Genomic DNA, 24,783 nt, shown 5'->3' on the forward strand with positions numbered 1-24,783 from the left:
TTACCTTCCCACATACTGACAAACCTCTTGAAAAACTACAAAGCTGTCATTCATATTCCATGAGTCTCTAAAGTTAGTTTAAATGATTTCTAAATACAAACCACCAAGATCACCAGATATCACTGTTAAGGCCCTTTGTAATTTGTGTTTCTTTGTATTTGTGTATTTATTGCTAAAGTCTGCAAAATTGGGGCTAAATGAGTTCTTCACTGACAGCAAAGCGACGTCTCCTTTTGCTAACCAGTGTCAGCACTAGGAAGGCACCCCGCAGTATGATCAGTAAATCAATACAACTTTTTTTCATACTGAGGATTATTTATTTAAACTCTTGCAGCATAAAACACTATCTCCAGTCCCAGTGAAGTAGATCTCATTTAGTTATTCTACATCAGGGACAAGACTTTACCAAACGCTGTTACCATCAAGATGATTCACACGTCCCAATGTAAACAACACGAAACGCAGCGCTGTAGTACCAGCCTCAACTTTCTCATTAGCAGAATAATAATCTCAGCTCTCTTTTCCTGGCACTTCAAAACTCCATTACCGGTTGTCAGATTGTATTTCTCCAAAGAAATATTTATCTTGAATTACTCAATGACTGTTAGAGTGATAAAAAGCTCTTAATAATTACTTTCTAGCCAGTACTGTTGTGTAGCAATAAGAGGTTATCCACAAAAAACCTTCTAGATGTTAAGTCTATAGAAAATATATAACCCAAATAGTTGTGAACCTAAGTGTTTTCTACATCTCTATATCCAGAGAATACTTTGCATAAGCTGCACAGAAATAAAAATCTGCCTGTGGTTTTTTTCCCCTTTCTCCTTTAATTTTAGCCTTTGAAATATCCCAAAAGTCAAGCTATGTTCCTGTCGGTGTGCCAGATCTATTGAATGGCAAATTTCTTAACTCTTTAGCTGAAAAAAATATGCAATATGTTGGTATCACCAAGTTTTGTAGAATCATAGACTGGTTTGGGTTGGAAGGGACTGTAAGGATCATCTAGCTCCAAACCTCTTGGCACGGGCAGGGATGCCTTGCTCTAGATCAGGTTGCTTGAAGCCCAGCCTGACCTAGAATACTTCCAGAGCATCCACAACTTCTCTGGGCAACCTGTTCCAGTGTCTCACTACCCCCATCATAAGGAATTTCTTCTTTATACCTAATCTAAATTTACTCTTTTTCAGTTTTAAACCATTAATGCTCATCCTGTCACTACACTCTGATAAGAAGTCCCTCCCCATCTTTCCTAGGAGCCCTGTTTCAAGTTCTGGCAGGCTGTCCACAGAGCCTTCTCTTCTCTAGGCTGAACGACCCCAACTCTTAGCCTGGTGTCACAGTGAAGGTGATCCAGCCCCTGATCATCTTCGTGGCTTCGTTTGTTACTTTGAAGGGAAATACGAGCGGAAGTGTTAAGATAAAACTAAGATAAACTAAGCCACAGGTTACTATCACTTGGTTAAGAACTTTAGTCCTTTCTCTGTCCACATTTCACTTCTGGCACACTCTTCCTAAAAGAAAGGACTAGGTAACAACTTACACTTTTAAGGGGAAGGTTATGTGCACGAAACACTCCTTTTGGCGGGAGAGGGGGAAAAAAATCTTTCCACAGGGGACCGCTTATGGTGTTCCAGACACCAATGGCACACAGGCAGGGCAGCCAGCTGCTGCCGCCTCCCTCGCAAAGACGGAATCCGGACATGGCTGCTTCTATGTCGCTTGCCCACGGCGGGGACACCCCTGCCCTGCAGCAGAACTCCACCACCGAGGGCCAGAAGAGAACCGCTCAGAGGGCGAATCGGAGGGTGGAGAAGCCCGCGCTCTCCTGAGCCGGAGCCCGCCCGCCAGCCCGCCAGAGACCCCAGACCCCCACAGCGCAGGGCGGCTAGCAGCGCCCCGCCCCGCCCTCCCCTCAGCGGCGGGGAAGCGGAAGCGGGCGGCGCGCAGCACCGGAAGCCTCTCTCTCTTTCCGGTACGGGCGGCGTGCTCGTTCCAGCCGCGGGAGCCGCTGCCGCCATGAGCGTCCCGGCTTTTATCGACATCACGGAAGAAGATCAGGTCAGCCGCCGGGGCTCGGCGAGGAGCGGGTTGCGCGGGTGTCGACGGCAGAGCGAGAGGGCTGGGTCCTGGCGCTCAGGGTGTCGATCCCGTGGCGAAGACGCCGGACCGGGCCTGTGTAGGGCAGGCGGAGCGGAGCCTGGGTCCATCCCTGTCAGGCCTTCCTCCGTGGCGAGGGCACCGTACCTGTCCTGCCGACGGCTGTCGGGCGCGCTGCTGGCCCCGCGCCCGTCGCTGTAAGCGTTTTGGGGTTGTTCGCTAGAGACAGGCAACAGGCGGATTAGAGACTGTGAAGTGACAGCCAACTCTAGATGTGCAGGTTCCTCACCTCCCTGGTGGTGTGTTTTCACCTCTCATCAGCAGTACTTTTTTTTTGTAGGCGAGGAAGACTAGTTGAGGTACGGGCAGGAGGGTTACTTTTTGCGGGTTTCTCCACACTACAGACACAGGAACTGCGACTTTTGTCTTTGAGCTACTTCTTTGTTTTGATTTTGAATTTGGGCATTTTTTTGTCCCCAGTGCCTTTTAAGTAGTGTATGTGTATGCAGTGCATACACAAGTGTTAGCCTTCAGTCCAGCTTTCAGTTGTCATAATGCCTACTATATCCCCATCAAGCAGTCATCCTGAAGCATCTTCAGTGCAGTGAAGGGTCCCAGAGCATTTATCTGTGTTTTGGTTCCATAATGATTTGACATTGAATTTGATGTCAGTTTCACTGTGTGTCACAGTGGCATCCTGGCCAGAGTTCTCCTTTGACAAAAGTTTTACAGGCTTATACAGTGTCTGAAGGGTTATGGTTTTGCTGCTGAAATGGTGGGTCGTGAAATTCATGCATAGGGCTGTCACTGTGGGAAAGGTATTTTCTTAGTGTGGTTTCAACAAGGTAAAGCAGGTGATAACATTGTATTTGGAACTGTCTAACTTGTGTGAAGACTATCTGTTCTGGCCTCTCTAAAGTGGTTTTGTTCATACCCTTTTTGTTTTCGGGTGAATAAGCAACTAAATGATTTTATTCTTTTGCCTGAAGTTGTCAAAGGGAGGAAAAGCTAATAAATTAATGAGAAAGAATCTTTGTCATGAAAACTTCCTAGGCCTGCTGTCCCTTAACTCAGTGTGACCTATGCATGTTGTGAGAAAGCTCAACAATTCTGTGATGTATTCACTTAGTGGCAAACTTGCCATAGCACATGCAGCATCTTATGCTGCGCCTACATCTGGTTGGTGTGTTAAAGCTGAGGAGAAGCAGTGTGGTAGATTACAGGGTGGTAAGGAGAGGTGAGAGGAAGTGCAAATGAGCAGTGGGGGCAGAGGAGTGGTTACAGAGCAAAAATCTGTAAGAAATTTAATTACTTTGTGCTGTTCACAAAAAAAAAACCTGTTGTGTTCTCTGTGTGTTGCTACTTTATTTTTAAGGCTGCAGAACTTCGAGCTTACCTGAAATCCAAAGGAGCAGAAATCTCTGAAGAAAATGCTGAGGGTGGACTTCATGTGGACTTGGCACAGATTATTGAGGTGTGCGATGTCTGCCTGAAAGAGGATGACAAAGGTTTGCATCTTTTAAGTCTTGTTGGGTTTGCTAAATGTATTGCCATTAGCGCTTTCAAGCAGTAACAGTTGGCAGACTTTAGAGGTATGGTTTGCATGCTTGACATATGCATCTTGACACTACTGGAAGTGCTTATTTCCATTACTGCCCAGCAGGATTTGCATGTACTCCACCTCTCCTTCCTCCAAACGTCTAGCACCCTTTGAAGAAGTCAGAAATTGAGCTAGACTCTGCTTGTTGCAAAGGCACAGCAAGTTGTATGTAAAGTAGGTTTTCTTTCTCAAAAAAAAAGATAAAACCAAAAACGTGAGTTAATGGCTGTGATGCTGCAGATCAAGGAAAATTAAAGCAACAACAAAATATAGGACATTTGTAAGTAGAAGTTTTAAAGCCTGAACATTAATTGATCATTGTTGTCCAGAACCAGCAAGATTTTTGTCTAGTCAGGAACTCTCTTTGACTTAGGACTGTAGATATAAAATGTGTGCTGTTTTAATTACACAGATGGTGCTCTAGTAGCCTTAAGTGATCTCAATGTGCCTGCTGTGCTCTGTACCAATATGCAAACTTTATTCAGAACTCTTATGTGTAAAAAAAAATAAATCAATTACTAATGTGAATAATACATGGTGTTTGAAAAAAATGCATGATTCATCTAAGATGGAATATGTAAGCTTATTTGCCATGTTGCCTTTCACTGTAGGCAGGTGAGCAGGAAGTACTGGAGAAGCATGTTGCTTGCTCTTTGGTGTTCAGATGTCATTTCAGAAAATAAATAATATTTTCCATGTGTAGTGAGTTTGGTTTTATCCTTTGTGCAACTGACATTTGGGCAGGCTGTGAAAAGAAAATGCAAAACCTGTCTGATCCTGTTTGGAAAGGATGGAATCCTATGCTTAAAACAGGAGTTGGGGAGGCTTTTGAATATACTCTGTTCTTACACACATCTTGTGGTGTGGCTATCCCTTGAGCTCCTGGTGAAATGTTTTACTGTACTTGAGCACTAGGTGTTAGTATTGTCATTGTGGAACTACAGGCAGTTTTCAGGACACGCAGGAAGAAACCACTGGTTTTTAAAGACCACAACTTGAAGTATCTCTGCCTTCTCTTATGTGTGAACAGGGAATTCGGAACAAGAGTGATATCAAACTCTAATTTTTGCTTTATGTGGAGATGTGTTGTTGAAAGACCACGAGCCAAATCTCTGGCACATTCTAATGAGTATCTGGATTGGTTATCTTGGCATTTGCTGTCTTTTGCAGTTCTAGCTAATGCAAAGCAATTCACAGCAGAAGTAACTCTCCAGCACTAAACAGCTGCTGCTGATTGCTGCTTGTAGTTTTAAACAGCTGCATATTTTGTATTGTGCAGATGTTGAGAGCGTGATGAACAGCGTCGTGTCTTTGCTTCTTATCCTGGAACCTGACAAACAAGAAGCTCTGATTGAAAACCTGTGTGAGAAGTTAGTAAAGTTTCGGGAAGGAGAGCGCCCATCTCTGAGACTGCAGCTGTAAGTATTGTGCAGAGGGAAGTGAGACCATGAGATCTTACAAAGTAAGAACGATTATCCTGCATGTCTTTAAATCAAAGTGCGTGATGTATGGAATTGTAGAATCATGGAGCTAAACCATGCTCCTTAGCACCACATCCACATGCATTTTAAATACCACCAGGGATGGTGACTCCCACCTCCCTGGGCAGCCTGTTCCAATGTCCCTTCCTGTGAAGAAAATTTTTTTAATGTCCAAGCTGAACCTCCCTTGTCACAGCATGGGGCTGTTTTCCCTTGTCCTGTTGCTTGCTGCATGTGAGAACAGGCAGAACCCCGCCTTGCTCCAGCCTACTTTGAAGTAGTTGTAGAGGGTGATAATGCCTCCCTTCAGGCTCCTTTTCTGAAGACTAAACAACCCCAGTTCCCTCAGCGACTCCTCGCAAGACTTGTGTTCAAGGCCTTTCACCAACTTGGTTGCTCTTCTTTGGACACACTCCAGTACCTTGATGTCCCTCTTGCAGTAACGGGCCCACTGAACACAGTATTCAAGGTGTGGCTGCACCGGTGCTGAGTAGAGGGAAACAGTCACATCCCTACACCTGCTGGCCACACTATTTCTGATGCAAGCCAGAATGCTCTTGTCCTTCTTGGCCACCTGAGCACAGTGCTGGCTCATATTGAGCTGGCCATCATGTCAAGATATGTCTCTTGCAGGAAGCACTCTTCTTTTACCTTCTGTTTCCCTACCATAGAGTAGAAGTGTCAATATACTTTGTTTGCTTGGGTATTACAAATTTAAAATGTATAGTTTTTGTTTTCTTTGCTGAAAACAGTTAGAAAAGTAGAAGCTGTTAGAGTTCATCAGAGACACAAGGTGATCTGTGTGTACTAGCACACAAATAGAAATGTGAATGTGCACTTCAGTAATGGTTTTTGGAACCTCTCTAACTCTGTTGTTTGTGCTTTAGCCTGAGCAATCTCTTCCATGGCATGGATAAGAACACTCCTGTGAGATACACAGTGTACTGCAGCCTTCTTAAAGTGGCCTCATCATGTGGTGCCATCCAGTACATTCCAACTGAACTAGATCAGGTAATTAATGTGGTGCTTCAAGTTACAGCCTTTGTGTTGGCCATGTTGTGTCTCACGAAGAATTAGTCAGAGTTGATACAGAGTGTCTGTTAGCAACTGCCAGAGCCTCGTGAAATAAGTGCAGAATACTGGAGTTCTTATCTTTTAAAGGTCTGTCTACAGAATCTAAATCACAGTGCCATTTATTTTCCATTCCTGATGCTGAACGTAGGTAGATGTGTCTGATTCCTGTGACAGGAATGAAAGTGAGAAGCTTTGATCAGGAGTGAGGCATCAAGTTCTTGCCCTTTGCTCAGGGATCAGCGTATATTGGAATCGCTCATCCCTATTTAGGAAGTAATGTGGTGAGCACAGGCTCTTGGCTTTCCATGGGAAAACCTCCAGGTTCTGCATGGGAAGCCTGAAAGTCAGAGGACCCAAAGAAATCACTGCACAAGATCTCTTCAAGGTTTTTCTGCTTGAGAGAAAATTAGAAATATTTCTGATTTTATTTTAGTCTTTCCCCTGATGTTTTTTTCTTGCTTGTATTCTACATAGGTCCGAAAATGGATTTCTGACTGGAATCTCAGCACGGAGAAGAAGCATACACTTCTGAGACTGCTGTATGATGTCCTGGTAGACTGCAAAAAAAGGTATGAAAGATGAGTAATAGGTAGTAGACAACTGTAAAGTTGAAATATTGTAACTAGTATGTGGGGAAAGTATTTCTCAGAGCACTTTTAAACTTACTCTGTACTGGTAATTCAAATACACTGGGGGCTTTTTTCTATCTTCCACTGTTTCCAAGAGCATTAAATTTAGTAGTGAATTAGCTGCAAACCACAGATTCCCAAAGTGAAACCATTCCTTTCTCTGAATCTTAATCTTTGAGCATTGTAGCATTATGCCAAGTTTATTATTTAATTGCACTTTTGACATTTTAGTGCATGGTAGTGCTATCTCTGACTTAATGATGTTAGGAGGCTTATCAATCACAGTTAACAGGATCCGTCTTTTTATGTAAACAGTACCTTTAGGACAGAGCTTTCCACTAGTCATGGAAATTAATGTCCACAGAATACCTGCTTGGCCATTTTAAATTATTATCCTGGATCATAAGAAGCATCTTTGATGTAACAAACTTGGCAGACCGGTGTCTTCTGGCATTTGAAGTAATCCTGTGTGTATCATGCCTGTAAATTAATGCAAGTCTTAACTGAGAGCTGTCATCAATTTATCTTGCAGATGTGATGCAGTGTATTGACTCTGCTGGCCAGGGCTATAGAGGTGGGCTGGTATCCAGAAGTAGTTTCAGCCTGTGGTTCCACAGCAGTTTCAACCTAACTGTCCCTGCCGTAGTTCTTTTAGGAGGGGAGTGTTGCTTCCCCCTTCCCTTGACTTTCACTCTGTTTTCTGAGTTAGTGTTCTAGGTTGTTTTTTTTAAATTTTCAGAGTGAGGCAGCATCAGGACTTCTACACTGTCAAGTTACACTGGTAGCAGAACTGCACTTGCTGTTCCTACATTTGCACAACCTGGTACTGCTGCAGAAGGCAGCAATTCTGTCCTGTCTCCTCCAGCTACCACTAACTATGCGTTAATGCTGGTGTAGGCATTTGTGCAGCAGCACAGTGAATAGTATTGGGGAGGTGACCTTGCCAGGGATTAAAAAAAGGTTTATGTGGAGCTGTCATAGGAGGGAGAGAATTTCTTTTGCCACAAGAGTTAGCTTGTTCTGGCCTGGTGAAATTGCAGCCTGGAAATGCTGTGTCAGCATAGCAGGATCATTTTTAATACCTCAGTTTGGAGGTGATTAATCCTCATGGAGTAGTTACTGTGAGCTACAACATAACTGGGAATTCCTATTCTTGTCAGTAATAGTAAAATGCTTTTGCATTGACAATACTGTATGACAGATTTCAGTGCTCAAAATAATTTCAGACCTGGTAATTGGAGACCTTGTTTGTGGCTTAGTGCTTCCTTTGCTTCAGAAATACACTGGTGATAGCCTGCAATGCTCATACTCTTTTAAACTTGTCTCATCCTATTGATTTATTGAGAGGTTTTAATGAGCTTAATTCCCATTCCTAAGAGCTAACTGTGTTTAGCCAGTCTTGTTACCAGATCCATGGACTGAACTTCTAAATTCTGTTTCCAGTGCTGTCAGTTACCTTGCTACCAAATGGTTTTTGCTTACTGATAATAGGTGATATTCTTAAGTTAGGCATTGAAAATTTCACAAACCCTGTCATACGTTACGCCCACACCTGGTGTCCTTACTGTCTGTTGCAGCAAGCTTTGCACTGAAAGGAGCAATTTTTCAGAGCACTTGCTCTTCTCTCCAGCAAAAAACCCCAGCAACAACTGACCCTAGCACCTTTGACCTGGTTCGCTCTCCTGGATCAGTGGGCAGTATTTGCAATAGTATGGGAAACTCACAGCAGCATTCCAGCTTTGGCACTCAGGAATGTTGCTCTATCTAGCAGTATGGGAAGATAAGTGGGAACTGCAAAGTAAGTAGTCAGCCATAATTCAGCTACTGTGTTGATCAAGAGGAAAAGAATGGATTGGTGAAAATCAGTTTAATTATTTTTGGTTCAGTTTGTTTTAACTTCTCTCAATGCACCAGAAGAGATGGTTTTCCTCAGCTAATAGACTTTTCCTCAGTTGCTAAGTTCATAGTGAACAGTTTGTTAGCTCGTGAAAGGTAAACCAGGCACATGTTGCATGGCCTTCCTTTTCCTGCAGTGATAAGCTTGTTTTGTCAAATCTTTTCCAGTCACTTTCTGGTTGAGGTTTCTTCTTTCTGATGATCAGAATAATCTTGATCTCTTCAAAGAGGGATTTTTGTTTCCCATGATCAGCTGAAGAAAAATTGCTGGTGATGGCTGAAAAACAGATGGCTGGATTTACAAGTTTCCGAGTTGTGTATTTGGTAGCTGAGCTTTGTAAGAGATTAGTCACTTTCTCTGCTGTTTATGCACCTTTCAGTAAAGGTTCTGTGGTAGGGATTTGTGCCTCAGCTGCTTTAGCCTTCAGCATTTTCCTAGCTATGTTGGTATGAAACTGCAAGGTAACAGAACCAGTTTTCTTCTGCAGTTATAGATGAGTTTTTACAGGCAGGCATGGCTTGCTTTCAGCCAGAGGGTTGAGTTCTGCTGTGAGGCACTACTAGGCTCCAGCCTGATGCAGCTTACAGCTGGTCTCTACCACTGACCTGGCAGCATTCACACTGGGATTAGTCCTGCCCAAGTTTACATTCAAACTGGTCTGCCGAGTCTGGTCACTAATACCTGCTGTGGCAAAAAGTTCAGCAAGTCAGGTACCTGCAAAACATTTCATTTAATTTTAAGTCCATTTAATATCATGTAATGTAGAGGGACTTGATTCCATCTTTCTAAGTCTCTGAATACTCTGTATTTTCTTTTCTTCTTTTTATCTACCATCACTCTTCAATTCTCGCTGGCTTTTTGTCAAGTTATGCATCTAGACTGGCAAGCGGAGCCAAGAGTTCTTGTGCAAGCTGCCTTGCTAGAAAAAATGGTCCCACTTGCATCTTAGGTGAGAGAACACATTGAGTGCTGAGCTTTGGTAGAATAGTGATTGGTATTTAAATTGACACTGAGTAGAATAAGATTACATGGCCTGCTATATTTGCTGAGGCTCCCAAGAGTTTAGCACAGAAAGTTTGGGAGCAATTGTCTTGCAGCATTCTGATTGCTTCCTAGAAATGAAAGAGAAAGATTCCACTCCTTCTCAACTTCAAAATAAAATTTATGAAAAAGGTGAGGGGATTGCAAATACTATTGGAAATAACTTAAATGCATGGCTTCTGATTTTTGCTCCTAAGAGAAGGAGAGGAAAAGTTCCAGAAATCTGTAACATGGTTCTGAAGTGTGTAAGAACAACTGCTGAAAGCTTGTATTAAATCAGGAGTCGTGTATTGTTAGGTTGAATAGCATTAATGTAGTAAACAGATTCTTTTTCTTTGCTAGAACTTCTACTGTTGGTTTCACCAGTGCAAAAATCATAGTCCAACACAGACTGATTTACATGCAAATGGTTCTCTCATACATAAAGCTGTCTCATTTTATTTCACTGATACAGAGCTATTGGTTCCTCTACACAGCAGTATCAGTTGCCGTGACAAAACATAAGCTGACCTCTTTAGTGCTGGAGTCTTAAAACAGATGTTTCATTCAAGTTCACATTTCTGAACACACTTCTGGAATAATGGCTGGGATCTTCACTCAATGTACATCCGGATTATATAAGATATTGCTTGTTTCCCACGGTGTCTTAGTATTTGTAATGCACATCTGATATTTGGCAAATTCTCTAGGAGCACAAAACCTCTCCCTTTAGAGAAGCTGTCAAATAGCAGTGTTGTGAGATTTAAAATAGAGACCTAAATAAGGATAGTGTCTGGTCAGACCTGTGCTGCTGTAGGGGTTAAACCTGTGTCACAGCACACTATATACCGGGGGGCATTCTTGTGTTGATTTGTTGCTTCCCTGTGCAGCTTATGCCATTAACAAGTAACTAAAGTGAACCAGAACTTTATTCTTGCACAGTTTTTTCCTTCAAGGAAAATTTTGTAGGCCTCTTGGACCACACAGGGAAATGTATTGTGTCTGGAAATGAGCTACACTGAGGGAAGACCTTAGCTTTGCACTACAACTCCCTGTACTCTGGAGAGTAGTATCCAACCTTCCTCCTGTCCACTGAGAAGGTACCTCCTGGTAGTCAGCCTATGTGTGTATGTGCATGGGAGATACCTGCAAACCTCCCACTTGAGTTTTGGTTATGCTCTCACTACTGAATGTGGTGTGTTCACAGGAAGTAGTAAGATGGCATCAGCATCTCTATATGGAAGAGCTGTCACAGCCTTCTAATAGTTAACAAGAATTCCATGAGAAGTAGCAAATGGCTTTCTGTGTGTATACACACAGCATATCCAGTGTGCCCTTTTTTTTGGCTGAAAATTGTGTAAAGAGCATCAACAATTGCTGGCCTCACTTCTGGTGAAAACTGTTAGGTGAAAATAGATCAGAATCTGTTAAAATAGCACTGTACTGGTCTCGGAGCTGGTTTACAGTAATGTGGATGAGCTGTTTACAGCATAATCTGTGCAGACCAGGCTGTAAGGTTACTCAGTTTCCTTAGACTATTTTTCTATAAACTGTCTGTCAAGGCAGTGTTGGAAGCTGCTCGCTTCACAGCAGCCTAAGCCTCTCTAATTGCTGGCTGCTTAACCTCCTCAGTGAAACGAGCAGCTCTCACTCTGAATACATGAAGAGAGAATCTGTGAGAGAAGAAAAAGCAGCTTTTGTAGTCATTTTCCTGACCATAAATATTCTTTAAGATATGCCATTTTACATTTGAAATAAACTTTGCAGGGCTACTTATTCTGCAGTGATTAAATCCAGATGTGCAGAAGAGGAGCATTCTAGTGAACCATATAAAGCTGTTCCTAGCTCAGAAAGCTTTTTCCATAACCAGCAGGTAATTTATCAATTTAAGAGAATGAAATGAAGGGTGAAGATAAACATTTTGTAGAACAAGAATTGAAAGAATACATCTAGTTAATTTGTTCTCTCCACTAGAATTAAAATGGATCATCTACATCTTTTTCAAGTGTAATTTAATTTGACCTATAACATCATAATGGAATTATTTAAGTATTTGCATGTCCTGTTTGAACTATTTTTTCAGCAGTCCTGAGGTAACTTTATTTTTTCCTTCTGTAGTGACACTGCAGCAAAAGTAATGGTGGAACTACTAGGAAGTTACACAGAGGACAATGCTTCCCAGGCTAGAGTCGATGCTCACAGGTAATACTGAATGCCCAGTGTCCTTAAAAATAGCTTCTTCTCAATTGCTAATTACTTTGATGGCCTTAATTCTAAGAATATGGGATGACCTGGCAGGCAGGGACCCTGCCCTGCCTCTTTTCCATAGCATGGCTGATTTGGTCAAGGGTGAGTTCGGTTAGTTCTGAGCAGTCAGGTTCGCTCCATTGTGGAGCTGCACAGATGTGCTTCTGGTCACTGTTAAGAGAGATTAGCCTTGGGTAAGGACTTAGTTTACATCATCAACTGTCCAATCAAAACTTGAATGAGCATCCTTTAATTCAGATTCTTACTGATGGTTTGGTTCCTTTAACTTGGGAGTGTTCTTTTCAATAGCAATTTCTGTTGAAAAGAAATTCTTGCTGTCACTACTGTAAGACTGTAACTGCACAGAAATAAACCTCCTTGTTGATCAAGCTGAGAGTAAATTGATTGTCTACATTGTATTTTTTCCCACTGGCCAAAAGGAGTAAAAGCTTGTATTTTGACATTCTATATATTGTGATTCTTCTTAGGATTTTCAGTAAGTTGTTTAATTCTGCCAGATGTGTACAAGTTCTCAAGGGAGTAGTTTATATTTGAGCAAGGAAAGAAATTAGAATGACTCATTTTAAAAATTAAAGTGTCTATACAAAAGAAAACTTCACTGACTTATCCTACAGTCATCTGAGGCCATTTATATCTGAAGGAACACATCTGCCTAGGGTTTATCACACTATTGTGGCTGTGCAGACTGTAGGTTCTTCTGGGTGGCAGAGCACGTGTAGCACTAGGTCTTCTAATGTGACACAGAACAAAAGCTTCCATCTAGAGTTCTAAAAACACTTCAGGTCTGTTTACAGTCTGGAGCTGCTACTGATAAATCGTAGGCCTTGCAGTGAACAAACATTTGTTTGTTTTCTGTTTTGTGTCATGTATTCACACAGAATGTTGGGGGTTGGAAGGGACCTCGAAAGATCACCTCGTGCAACCCCCCTTCGAGAGCAAGGCCACTTAGAGCAGGTCACGCGGGAACGAATCCAGGCAGGTTTTGAAAGTCTTCAGAGAAGGAGACGCCACAACCTCTCTGGGCAGCCTGCCTGCTCCAGTGCTCTGTCACCCTCACAGTGAAAATGTACACAGGGCAATTTCAGGAGGACAGTAAAAATACCTGTAGGAATGAAGGTTGTGCTGGAAGGTTGGGTGGGTACAGTAGGGTGATCGGTAGTCTTACTATCTGGCAAATACCATTTGTGATACTGGGCAAATTAATGAATGCATTCTGTTAGTTGGGTGTTTTTTTTCCATTTGTAAAATACAGATTAAAATGAGCATGTGCCATGTCTTGCATCAGAAACCCCTGGGTGTTTTCTAGAAAGCAAGGAAAACAAACTGAGTAGCATTCACTTGTGTATTGCTTATAAAATCAAGCTTTTTCCTTTTCCAATTAGATGCATTGTGCGAGCATTGAAGGATCCAAATACCTTTCTCTTTGATCATCTTCTTGCCTTAAAACCAGTCAAATTTTTGGAAGGAGAACTTATTCATGACGTAAGTAACATACTTTCTAGCAAGATGGTCTGAGAGCTGTAGAGTGCCTTTTGATTGTTCACTACTGTAGAGTTTTATTAGTGCCTTTTGAAATTCATTGGAAGGGTTATCTGTCAGTAACTTTGAGCTGCAGTGTACTGTTTCTTTTAATGCTTTTAGAATTAAAAAACTTACAATATTACCTGAAGCATGTTTTCATTTCAGAAACCTAGAGTATGAAAAACTGCCATCACATGGGTTCTGCAGCAAAGCTGCCTTTCGAGTCTGAGGAAAGGGAGCTCAGCACAGACTGTCTTCAGCTATTGAGAGAAACCAGAATTTTAGCTCTTAATTGTAGTAGTTCATATATACACACACAAGCACATAACTGTCCAGTCTGTAGGGAGGGAAACATAGATAATATTTAAACCCTTTTTCTTATGTTTGTTTTCCATCTTCCAGCTTTTGACAATTTTTGTAAGTGCTAAGCTAGCATCCTATGTCAAGTTTTATCAAAACAACAAAGACTTCATCGACTCCCTTGGTAAGTTTTCAGATCAGTACATTTCTAACTGTTTGTGTGCCTTAAGATAGGGAAGCTGCAAAGTGCTTCAGTTTGATTGCATAAATTGAAGCTCAAGGAATTTAGTAGGAATTTTTAAGAATGGGTTAGACTTTGGAGACTCTAACCTCTGCTACATTGCAAACAGACCATCTAACTGTGGTTTGTTCTGCTAGGACAAGCTGGTTTATGGACTTGGAAGAGAACTGTTTTCCCCCTCTTCCCTTGAACAGTAGGAGGGAATTTTTAATGCATTGATACTCTAGGCTAGGCCAGAGAAGACAACTTTATTGTGTAAGCCAGCAGCTTGTATGAATTGTTTTTGATTAAATAACTTTATAACAGCAAATACTTCTGAACAGTAAGAAAAACCATGCAAACAGCGGGGAGGGGCATGTGTGTGCGTGTGTGTCTGCGTGTGCTGATGCATTAGACCTAGCAAGCCACAGTCTGTCCCAGTTAATTTGTTTCATCACATGAAGCAGTGTGATGGAATGTTAATGTCAGCACCCTCTTTATTTACACACTGTGGAGAAAAGGAGTAGTAATTAACACTTTGGCACTCCCCCGTTGATGTGTAATTGACTGTTTCAAAGGAGCACTGGTTCATAAGCTATTGCATGCATTAAAATTACGTTTTTTATATTCCAGCTTTTTAGGACAGGGGTCAGTGACAATGCAGAAATTGTTCAATGATGCAGGGTTTTTTATTACTGCATTAAGGTTCTGACATATTGGTAATGAATAAATGTTTCCATAAAAATCTGATTTTCTTTTTTTTTTCTCACTTTGATTTGGCAATGACACTTTGAGCACTGCCTGAATGCATTTGAGGAAAGGCAGAAACAGAGCTTTGCTAAACCCGAGCTTAGTGCAGCCTTTTAACCCGTGCATTATTTTGTTTAATGGAGTGTGGTATAGTTGGGAGAATAATTACCCTCAGTGCTTTAAAATGCTGGTACTTTGGGTATTAAAATGATGGAAATACCACTGTGAATAAAATTAGCAGCAAGTTTTTGATAGTTTTATAAGTGTGTGTGTGTATATATAGGATAAGCACAGCTTCTATCACATCTGTTTGAACATTATGTGGACATCTTAGCTTTTCCTTCTTAGGGCAAAGTGGAGGCTGTATTGTACTTCTTTTTGTGTACTGAAATGGTTTATCTGTTAGTTACTGGTCCACAGAAGTATTTTCTGAAAATGATGATCTAACATTTGATTAAATTTTTGGAAGATGAATCACACACAAAGTATTAGTTGTACAATATTCGACAGTCATGATTTCTTTTGCTTTGCCTCCCCGTACCTGTGTGAATATCCAGTCTGCGTTTTCAATATATCTAGGATTCATGTAATCTGACTAAAATCCTTAAATACCATTGCAACTGTTTTGAAAGAGCCTTACTTAGAGTTAGCTAATTTCTCACTTGCTTTATGTTGTACTCGGATAATTTGGAATGTCTTTGAGCAGCGGACAAGGTAGAGATTCTGAGGCAGTGCAGACCTGAATGTCTGAGTGTTTCAGCCATGCCTTTGGAAAACCAGGGCAGTTGGTATAGGAAACAGGACAATTGTTAGCTGAAGCATTTAAATGTTTTTCAGAATATATATGAGTGATCCCCAGAAACTGATTTTTTTGGGTTTTTTTTTAACTATACTTTAAATACTTTAAAAAAACCCCAAAACTTGCTAAGGTACTGGGCTTTAAAATAAAGGTTATTAATAATAGTGTTTGAGTGACAGTACAGCATCCACTTTAGTTCTCCCCTTTCCTGGATCAGGACCAATTACACCAGTCTATGGAAGCTGTGCACTGAAGGCTCCTACAGGTGGCATCGGTTTGTTACAATTTGTTGGTTTATTAATGCTGACAACTTAGGCCAGCAGTAGCATTATCTGTGTCAACTGAGTCGCCCTAACATGTCCACATTTAATCTGGTATTATCGGCAGTCTTTTTCGGAAAGTTAATCAGCATCTCATTTGCATTTGTTAATTAGGGTTAATGTGTGCTAATTGATTTTTTGATGCTTGTAGAGTTCCATTAAACCCAGTTAGGTATAGTTGCTGGTGCTCCTCATTCATATGAATTATGGTGATCACATTTTTGTTGAATCGGTGCCAAATAGGGAACCTGCATCATAATTACAGCTAATTAACACAACATGATGTCCTGCAGTAATGTGCTTTCCTATTAGTGTGTGGATGTTATAAATTCCAAACTTAAATATTTACTGAAGCAAGTCACTGTTTATAATGTCACTTCAAACCGAAATGATTGACATTTATTTTAAAGCAGCATCCACTAAATCGCAGTTGGCACCTCACAAAACATGGACTGAGAAATGCCTTGCTTCAGCTGGATGTCTTAACATGGACCTAGACCCTTCTTCAGGAAAATGGTCTCTGATTTAGATGAGCAAGCCCTTGACTCATGCTCATGCTGTCATTCATACAATCATGAACAAATCTAACTTTTAATATCCATTCCTCTGTTCTTAAAGAGCACTTTTTTTTGTCACTCTAGGTGATGTGAGTATACATGTGACTCATGGCACTATTTGCTGTGGCATAAACAGTTAATTCAGTGCCAAAACACATTCCTTTGGCACAAAAATTGTTGTTAAACCATTACTGAGAGATTTATTTTCAAGCAAACATATGAGAACAAGCAGTGAGGTACCAAGGTTTTGACAGTACCAGTTGTGTATTTTCCATTTGTGGCTGCATTGCTGTTCTTCAGGTGATGCAACTGAAAGATTCACCTGCACCCTCACCACCTAAAATTGTTAAGGTGATTTTTTTACTGTTTGAAAAGATCTGTGCTTCATTTTTGCAGATAGTTACTGCCTTTTACTGACAGCACTGAGCCACTAAACCAGCTAATACAGCAAAATACAAGGAAGAGGTAGGAATCAATTACTTAAAAAATGTTGATAGAGACAGGTGAAGTATTTTCTCGATGTGAAATAAGTTTTAACCTACTGGAAACCTAACTAGTAAAAATAACATGGAAAACAAATTAATTGTTGGATTATTAACACCTGTAAACTATTGTGACTTCTACACAGGCCTGTTGCATGAACACAATATGGCAAAAATGAGGTTACTTACTTTCATGGGAATGGCTGTTGAGAACAAAGAAATATCATTTGACACAATGCAACAGGAACTTCAGATTGGAGCTGATGATGTAGAAGCATTTGTTATTGATGGTAAGAACTGTAATACCATACCTTACAGAAAAATATTGACCTTTTAAGCTATAGCTGTGAAAATTCATGCTGAAAGATATGAGGGCAGGGATGTCATCCAGGAGGATCTTCATAGGCTTGAGAAGTAGGCCAGTGCCAGCCACATGAGATTCAACAAGTCAGAGCGCTAGGTCCTGCATCTGGGTAGGCCAGTCCCAGGCACAAATCTAGCCTGGGTGCAGAGTGGGTTGAGAGTAGCCCTGAAGAAAGAGACCTGAGTATAGTGATTGATCAGAAGTGCTCATGCAGCCTAGAAGGCAAACTGTATCGTAGGCTGCATCAAGAGGAGTGTGGCCAGGTCAAGAGAGGTGATGCTGCCTCTCTTCTTTGGTCTTGTGCAACCCCGTCTCAAATGCTGCACCCAGTTCTGGTGTCCCCATCCCAAGAATGTCACAGAGCTGTTGGTACAAGTCCAGAGGAGGGCTACAAAGATGATCCAAGGGCTGGAGCACCTCTGCTATGTGGATAGGCTGATTGAGCTGAGGTTGTACAGCCTAGAGAAGACTCTGGGGAGGGACCTTATACCTGCCTTCCAATACCTGAAGCGATCCTACAGGAAGGCTGGAGAGGGACTTTTCACAAGGGTGACTAGCGATAGAACAATGAGGAATGATTTTAAGATGAGGGAGAGTAGACTGGAGCTTAGGAAGAAGTTCTTCAGTATGGGGGTGGTGAGACTCTGGAATAGGTTGCCCAGGGATGTGGTGGACACGTCCTCCCTGGGAGTGTTCAAGGCCTGGGCTGTATGAGGCTTTGAGCACCTAAAGTCTAGTTGAGAGGTGTCTCTGCCCAGGACAGGTGGGTTAGAGTAGATGGTCTCTAAGATCCCTTCCAACCTAAGCCACTCTATGAAGACTTGCCTAGCATGTCTTTTGAGCACTGTCTTTCTTTCCTTTGATGGGAATTGCATTTCATGTAGTTTGTTACAGAACTGAAAAATTGTTTGCAGGTTTAATTTGTCATCTGGTTTTGTTTGCTGGCATTCAAACAGGATGTCTGTAGGAGAGAGTTCATAAAGAATGTACAGAATATTAGTTTACAAGATGGGCATCAAACAATAGGATACATGCATGACCTTTATCTTGTTACACTATTTTGCTTTCCTGTCTATGAGACTGTCGAAACCAACAGCAAAACAATATTAAGTGTTTATATATATTTGGATTGATCTCTCTTTGAACAGGTTTTGTGCAGTTTAATACCTTTGCACTATCATGAAAATAATGCTCAAAATAGCGTTGCTTTTTTGCAGCTGTAAAGACAAAGATGGTGTACTGCAAAATAGATCAGACTCAGAGGAAAGTAGTTGTCAGGTAAGACTTAATTCTTCCTAGCATTTTGCAGAACTTAGTGTGTTCTAATTATTTCACTTACATTTGTAGAATATTTTAACTAGAAGCAAGGTATTGTTCCTGGCAGTTGCTGGTAGTTAAATAGTTGCTATTTATCATAATTTTATTAAAGCTCACACTGAATGTGATTAGCTTATTTAATGAAAGAGTCCTATTTTCCAGCACATTTCATTTAATGACCTAATAGTGACAAGAATACTAATGACTGGTGTTGCTTTAAATATTTGGGAAGGCTGCAGAATTCTCTAACTGGTAAAGTGCAACCCTTTATAATAGAGATAATAAAAATTTTCCTTTTCACTTGTGAGGGTAAAGTAATGCTATAAAAGAATTATTAGGAGAGTGTGACATCTAGTAATCATCTTCCCATTTTGTTTTACTTTCTAGTCACAGCACACATCGGACTTTTGGAAAGCAGCAATGGCAGCAATTGTATGACACTCTAAACACCTGGAAACAAAATTTGAATCAAGTGAAAAACAGTCTCCTCAGTCTCTCAGACACCTAAAAAGATTTTTTTAGACCTCATAAAGTCACTAGAGAAGAAGTTTATTCAAACCTCTGACAATTCGTGAATGTTTCCAAAACGCATACAATTGGTTTAAAGAAGCTAAATCTTCTAAATTGCAACACAAAGAAAAGCAATAAAACCAACATGAGAAAACATCTTCTGTCGACTTTCTTACACAATTAGCAACAGCAAACAGTAGTAATATTGGCTGTGTTTTTGTTCACAATGTGAGACTCTTCCTTTGCAAGAAGTGTGGGAAGGGAGGGAAGGAGATCAGAAAAATGAAGTGCAAGTAATTGTAAAATAGATTTCCCCTACACCCTAAGAGGAAAAGTGTGAACCAGTTAAAAGGGAAGCTTTGTGAAGCAAGATCTGCTGCCTTACCTCTGTAAATCATACCTGATGCTTTAGATAAACTACAGCAGAGATATTTCAATAGGTTGGCACCAATGGTAAGCGGAAAGCTTTCCTGTTCTTCTGCCACTTAAGAATCACTCTGAGTTGTAAATGTTTGCAGAAACCACTATATTTTGAAATAGCTACAGGTGATTTTGTTTGAAAACTGCATGAGCAATCTAACAGAGAAACCAGAATGTCTGAGGAGCAGGAGAAGGGTAATCTGAAGTAATAATTTAGTATTACTTGATGGATATTAAAACGTTAACTTGTGAACTTCAACTTCAGGCAAAATCCATAAGAACTTGGATTTGATTGCAGAAACAGAACTGAGGTTATTACTAGGGATTGTATCAAATTTTTAACATTAAAGAAGCCTATACTGAACATGAAAGTACAGTACACACACACCACATTACACAGCAATACCTCTACAAATCTTGGTTACATTAAGTGATTTATCTGTGCCTAAAAGACACCGATCCTCACTGGCCTTCTTCGTATTTTCTCTTTCTTGCTGAATGAAGTCTCTCCACATTCAGGATTTTCTCAATTTCTTCTGTTTGGTTTTGTATAATGGAGTTATGAATTGAAGATCTGTCCTCTTCTCCAGCTGCACTTCCATGACTTGCTGGAGTTACAGTCATGTGAGGAGACTTCTGTAAAGCAGTAAATCCTTTTTTTTAGCTGACAGTACAAACCTAGCAGTTAATAGTCTAGTGAAATTCAGGTAAAAAGTCTCAGATTGTTGGGTTTTGCTGGCAGTGTGAACAGAACTTTGGATGAGGTTTGCATTTGCAAGGCAATGTGAACAGAAAGAGAAGTCAGTTGGAAAAAACACATTTAAATTGAAGTGCTTGCTTCAGCTTTAATTCAGAAAACATGATAGTGACAAATATTTCACAAACCAAACCTTAATATAAGACTTGGCCTAGGCGAGTATGATTAAAAAAGACAACCTTGTACTAGAATGCAGATTAGCAAAATAAATAGTTTAATTAAACAGTTTAATGTTGCAATTGACATTTCTATTGCTGTGCAAGCATTTGATTAACAAAACCCAAAATCATGAGGTTTATAGTGTTAACTCCCTCTCTGCTCTGCTGTACAGATTAGAAAGCAAACATCGTTAAGATCTGTAATAGCTTGGGGTTTTTATGTTAAAGATCTTTTTGTTCTCTGAATAATTTTAATTACTATTTGATAGATATTTCATACCTATCCAAATCAAACACATATGGCAACACAGCAGGGAAACAGCTTTTTGCTTGAGCGATGAGCTCTGCACATGTAATCCCATGTTGTGTGGCTCTCGGTGGGCCAGCATGCAGCACCAGCCACCTGCCCAAGCACAGGTGCACACAAAGCCATGTCACACAGAGCCAGTGTTGCAGTGGTTCTTGAGGAATCAGTAAAGTGAGGTCTAATACTCTGCATGCTAGGGTAATTCTTTTACAGGAATTGCAAGATGAGGCCTTATCCCTCAGCTCATTTATTTTTTAATACAAAGACAACTGTGTCTTAACCAACGGGAAGCCCCCGAATCTTTATTTTTAGATTAATTTTGTGCTAAAACTCTCCTTCCCCAGTGCACAAGCATTTCTTGAAGTTAAAATATGAACAAATAAACTTCACTGAAGTTGTTCATATAGTCTGTTCATGCAGCTAAGATACTGCTTCTTCAGGTCAGTAACAATTACTTCCTCATTGAAATGGAGATCAATTTCTTCTTCAATTTGAGCAATAACATTTTCAACCTGTTCATTCTAGTGGCCCTAAGCATACACTCCCATGCTTTTTCCTCAGAAAGAAACAGATCATTGCAAGCCACTAGTCAATATCTCTATGGAACAGCACATAGGGCTGCATCTGTCCCATACCAATAATCCAAGAGAAAAAAAAACATGTGGAGGTGAAATAAAGCCATGACACTTTTCTTAGCTTTTACTGAAGACAACAAGCATTTAGACTTCACTTTGGAGAAGTAATTGCAGTGAGGTTATGTTTGTGTGTGTACATATAAAAAATGTAATTTTAATATGGTTCTGTGACAGTGGATTTAGAATTTCTTGTCAGACCAAAAAACCTCAGCTTTTTCCACAATAAAATGCAAGTAAAGGATGTCTTGCTGCCAGCAGTGAATCATATGGCAGCCTATGGGATGCATAGGTATAAGCCATTCGCTGCTGAGTAGTATGACTGCAGTTAGGCACTTGTGTTTAAACCAAGCCGAGTATGCCTATTCATCATTGCCTTGGTGCTCAGGTATGTACAGATCTTCATATCTTTGCTAGAATTTTAAGTGCACCTGAAGCATTTCTTCTTGTTTTTTACCTCTTTTTAGATGACTGTGCTTTGGTTGAATGAGATTACCCAAATTGTAGAACGAAGGCCTAAATCTGCTCTAGTTATAATCAGACATGTTACTCAAATAAACAGAGCAGCAACAGACTGCTGAGCCTAGTTTTAATCTAACAGCTTTTTCACATCGGTCATAAAAATGACAAATTTGAGGACAGAAGGTATTAGAATGACACCAGTACAGAAAGGAGGGAGTGGTCTGCAATATCCCAAACAGATTTCATAATAATTAGCTATTTGGAAAATAATCTAAGGGCAAACTAGCAAGGCACTCTTGTCCATCTCAGTTTTTAATTTTCCTGCACATAAGGAGCTTTAGTTTGAAGGTAACAAAGTAGGTACAACCAAAACCTGTTAATAAATAGAGCTTTGTATTAGCTGTAGAGTAGGTATTTTAGTTCACTCAATTCCTGGCTCCACCTCAGTGAGAAAAAAAACAAGACACACAGTAAATACCCCCACTGGTTAAAAATCCACCTTGCTGTCATTCCCAAGTACAATCCCGTTCGGAAAGCTGAGTAATTTAAAATACTCGTGTTTTCACTTCAGAGTTTCAGAGAATGTGAATGCTAAGGGCACCGAGAGCTGGTAAGTCTGCTGAAGTCAGCCAGCTTTGTCATTTGAAAAGTATACAGCCTGACCTCAAACCTCATCCAAAGAAATAGCCGTAACTACCTGAGAAGTACCTCTAGAAGTTCTAAAAAGGAAGGTGAACTGCAGGTGTAAATGATAGTATAACTTTTGAGTAACATGTTTGGCATTAGTTTGAATCCTAACACAGCATTTACAACTGTTCATAGTCCACAGTCTAATGTACATCTGAAAATGGAGCCCTTGCTAATGCCATCCCTGTCTTACAGGAAAAGAAGTTTCTATTTCATTATCTGCTTTTACACATTTGTGTAATTACATCCTACTCAATGGTTCTTCTAAATGTGGTATCACAACTGCAGCATAGAATGAATACATAGACCCTAATTAATACATTAATACATATGCTCAATTTTTAGTCTCTCATTTGCTTTTAAATAATGTGTTCCTATCGAGTCATGAAGGAAACGATGTTTTTGTACTGTTACTACTTTGCCTTTTTTTTTTTTTTTTTTTAACTCCTAGGGTAGGTGATGATTTTTATTAGGGACACAATGAACTACCCTTTTCCTTCCCTCCCAAACAGACTGGTTAGCATCTGTTTGATTCATATGCTGTGACTTTTTCCTGCTGCTTTCTATCAACCTTAATTGTGAAAAATGGTGCCTTGTTGCCCTTTTGATATTATTTTGGAGATTGACTCAGTCTTAAAGTATCCAGATGCATACAGTTGTACAAATATCTGTGGAATTAGCTCACTGAGGTCTGGTCTGCAATATTTTTAATTGACTTACATGTTCTGTGGGAAAAGAAGAATCATAAAAAGTCTTTGCTGTAGCATTCCATCCTTCACTGGGGTCTCCCTGGGGCTCTCGGTGGATACTAGAGATATTCAAAGTGTCGGCAGCTCTGTTAAGACTGGTAGAAGCTGATTGACAAAAAGGAAATGGTAACAACTGCAATTCAGTCTCTAGGCACTAATTGTAAAGTAACTAAACTTCTGATTTACCTCTGATCTAAAAAAAATGAAATTAAAAAAGTCAGTTTCAGTTTAAATCTCTCCCATAGGCTTTCCCCTCTTTTTTCTTTCATATACTTCTGCATCTATTTTGACTCTAAACATAAGGTATTTTTCTACTCTGATGAAAAATGTTTCATACCTTTCACACATTAAGTTAAAGAGAAATTAAAATTGTGCTGTATAGAAAAGGTATTCTGAATAACTGGGTTTTGTTTTTCAAACAGCATCACTTTAAGACTCGCCTCCTGAAAATGATAATCATGTTCCAGAGTGACTTTTCATTAAAAAATACATTCTAAATGTGAAGGATTTAGATAAACCACACACATTTAAAATAAGGAATCTTTTTGTAAGTGGCTATACCTAATATTTCAGGAAATCAGAGTATAGCTATCCACTAAAAGCAGGATGGGCAAATAAGCAGATTAATCATAGCAGAGTATAAGGCTCCTATTCTGCAGTGGCCTTATGCACTGCTAATAGACTCCTTTGAAACCAGCATCAAATTCCTTGAAAAATCAAAACATAAATGTACTCTCACAATTACTCAAACAGTAACTGGTTTGTCACTACACAGATGCCTGTCAATCACTGCTACAATAGTAAAATCTTTGCTTTGCTGTGACAGTACATGTTACCTCATGGTTATGTAACAGTTAATTAAGAACATTAGCATTTTCTCTTGGGAGGAAGAGGAAAACAGTTATGAGTTTCTGTTTGTTTTCTTTTCTAAGAGTTCACCAGGAAGATCTTGCCTGTTCCCAGTTCATTCCTCTATTTACTGATGTGAAGTGGCTGCTTTCTGGGAACCAGCATTGCATAAATAACTGCACTGTGGTTAGGTGGTAAAAACTAATTCCCCCCTGAGACAGACTTTACTGAACTCTTTCACCAATGCTCTTTACCTCTAGGTCTTGCATGTGACTAAACTGTTCTGCTTCAGTAAGTTAAAAAAAAAAAGCAACACAACAAAACAAACCCCTCAAAACAACTGGGGGACACTGTCCACATGGGTGCCACTCCAGGTTTGCCATTTAGTAAAATATCTGAAAACAAAACAACACAAAACAAAAGCAAGCCATAATAAAACTGGGAAGTTGGAAGTGCTGAGTACCACAATGACTCCTGAGTGCCCTAACAGTAAGGTTCTCTGGTCTCCAAAAGAATATAGGGTTCAGAAAAGTCAGCAAGCTGAAGCAAGGACTTA

At 40.2% G+C, this 24,783-nt stretch overlaps 2 protein-coding genes across 2 annotated transcripts in view; one reads left to right on the plus strand and one right to left on the minus strand.

Moving 5' to 3' along the window:
- The first annotated feature begins 1,962 nt into the window (after window positions 1-1,962).
- On the plus strand, window positions 1,963-19,356 carry EIF3M (eukaryotic translation initiation factor 3 subunit M). The gene is made up of 11 exons (XM_009896524.2): window positions 1,963-2,058; window positions 3,473-3,605; window positions 4,977-5,115; window positions 6,066-6,189; window positions 6,727-6,821; window positions 11,917-12,000; window positions 13,449-13,548; window positions 13,990-14,071; window positions 17,162-17,305; window positions 18,597-18,657; window positions 19,084-19,356. The coding sequence occupies exons 1-11, from the start codon at window positions 2,017-2,019 to the stop codon at window positions 19,202-19,204; spliced, it is 1,125 nt and encodes a 374-aa protein (XP_009894826.2). The 5' UTR covers window positions 1,963-2,016; the 3' UTR covers window positions 19,205-19,356.
- Window positions 19,357-19,416: 60 nt separating this feature from the next.
- The window catches only part of CCDC73 (coiled-coil domain containing 73), a 73,848-nt gene continuing 68,481 nt past the window's right edge, over window positions 19,417-24,783 (minus strand). Inside the window, 2 exon segments of the mRNA XM_054172013.1 lie at window positions 19,417-20,304; window positions 23,350-23,483. Of these exon segments, the coding sequence (XP_054027988.1) occupies window positions 20,089-20,304; window positions 23,350-23,483 (350 nt within the window). The 3' untranslated portion in view covers window positions 19,417-20,088.

The sequence above is a fragment of the Dryobates pubescens genome, chromosome 22, assembly GCF_014839835.1.
Source record: "Dryobates pubescens isolate bDryPub1 chromosome 22, bDryPub1.pri, whole genome shotgun sequence".
Classification (NCBI taxonomy): domain Eukaryota; kingdom Metazoa; phylum Chordata; class Aves; order Piciformes; family Picidae; genus Dryobates; species Dryobates pubescens.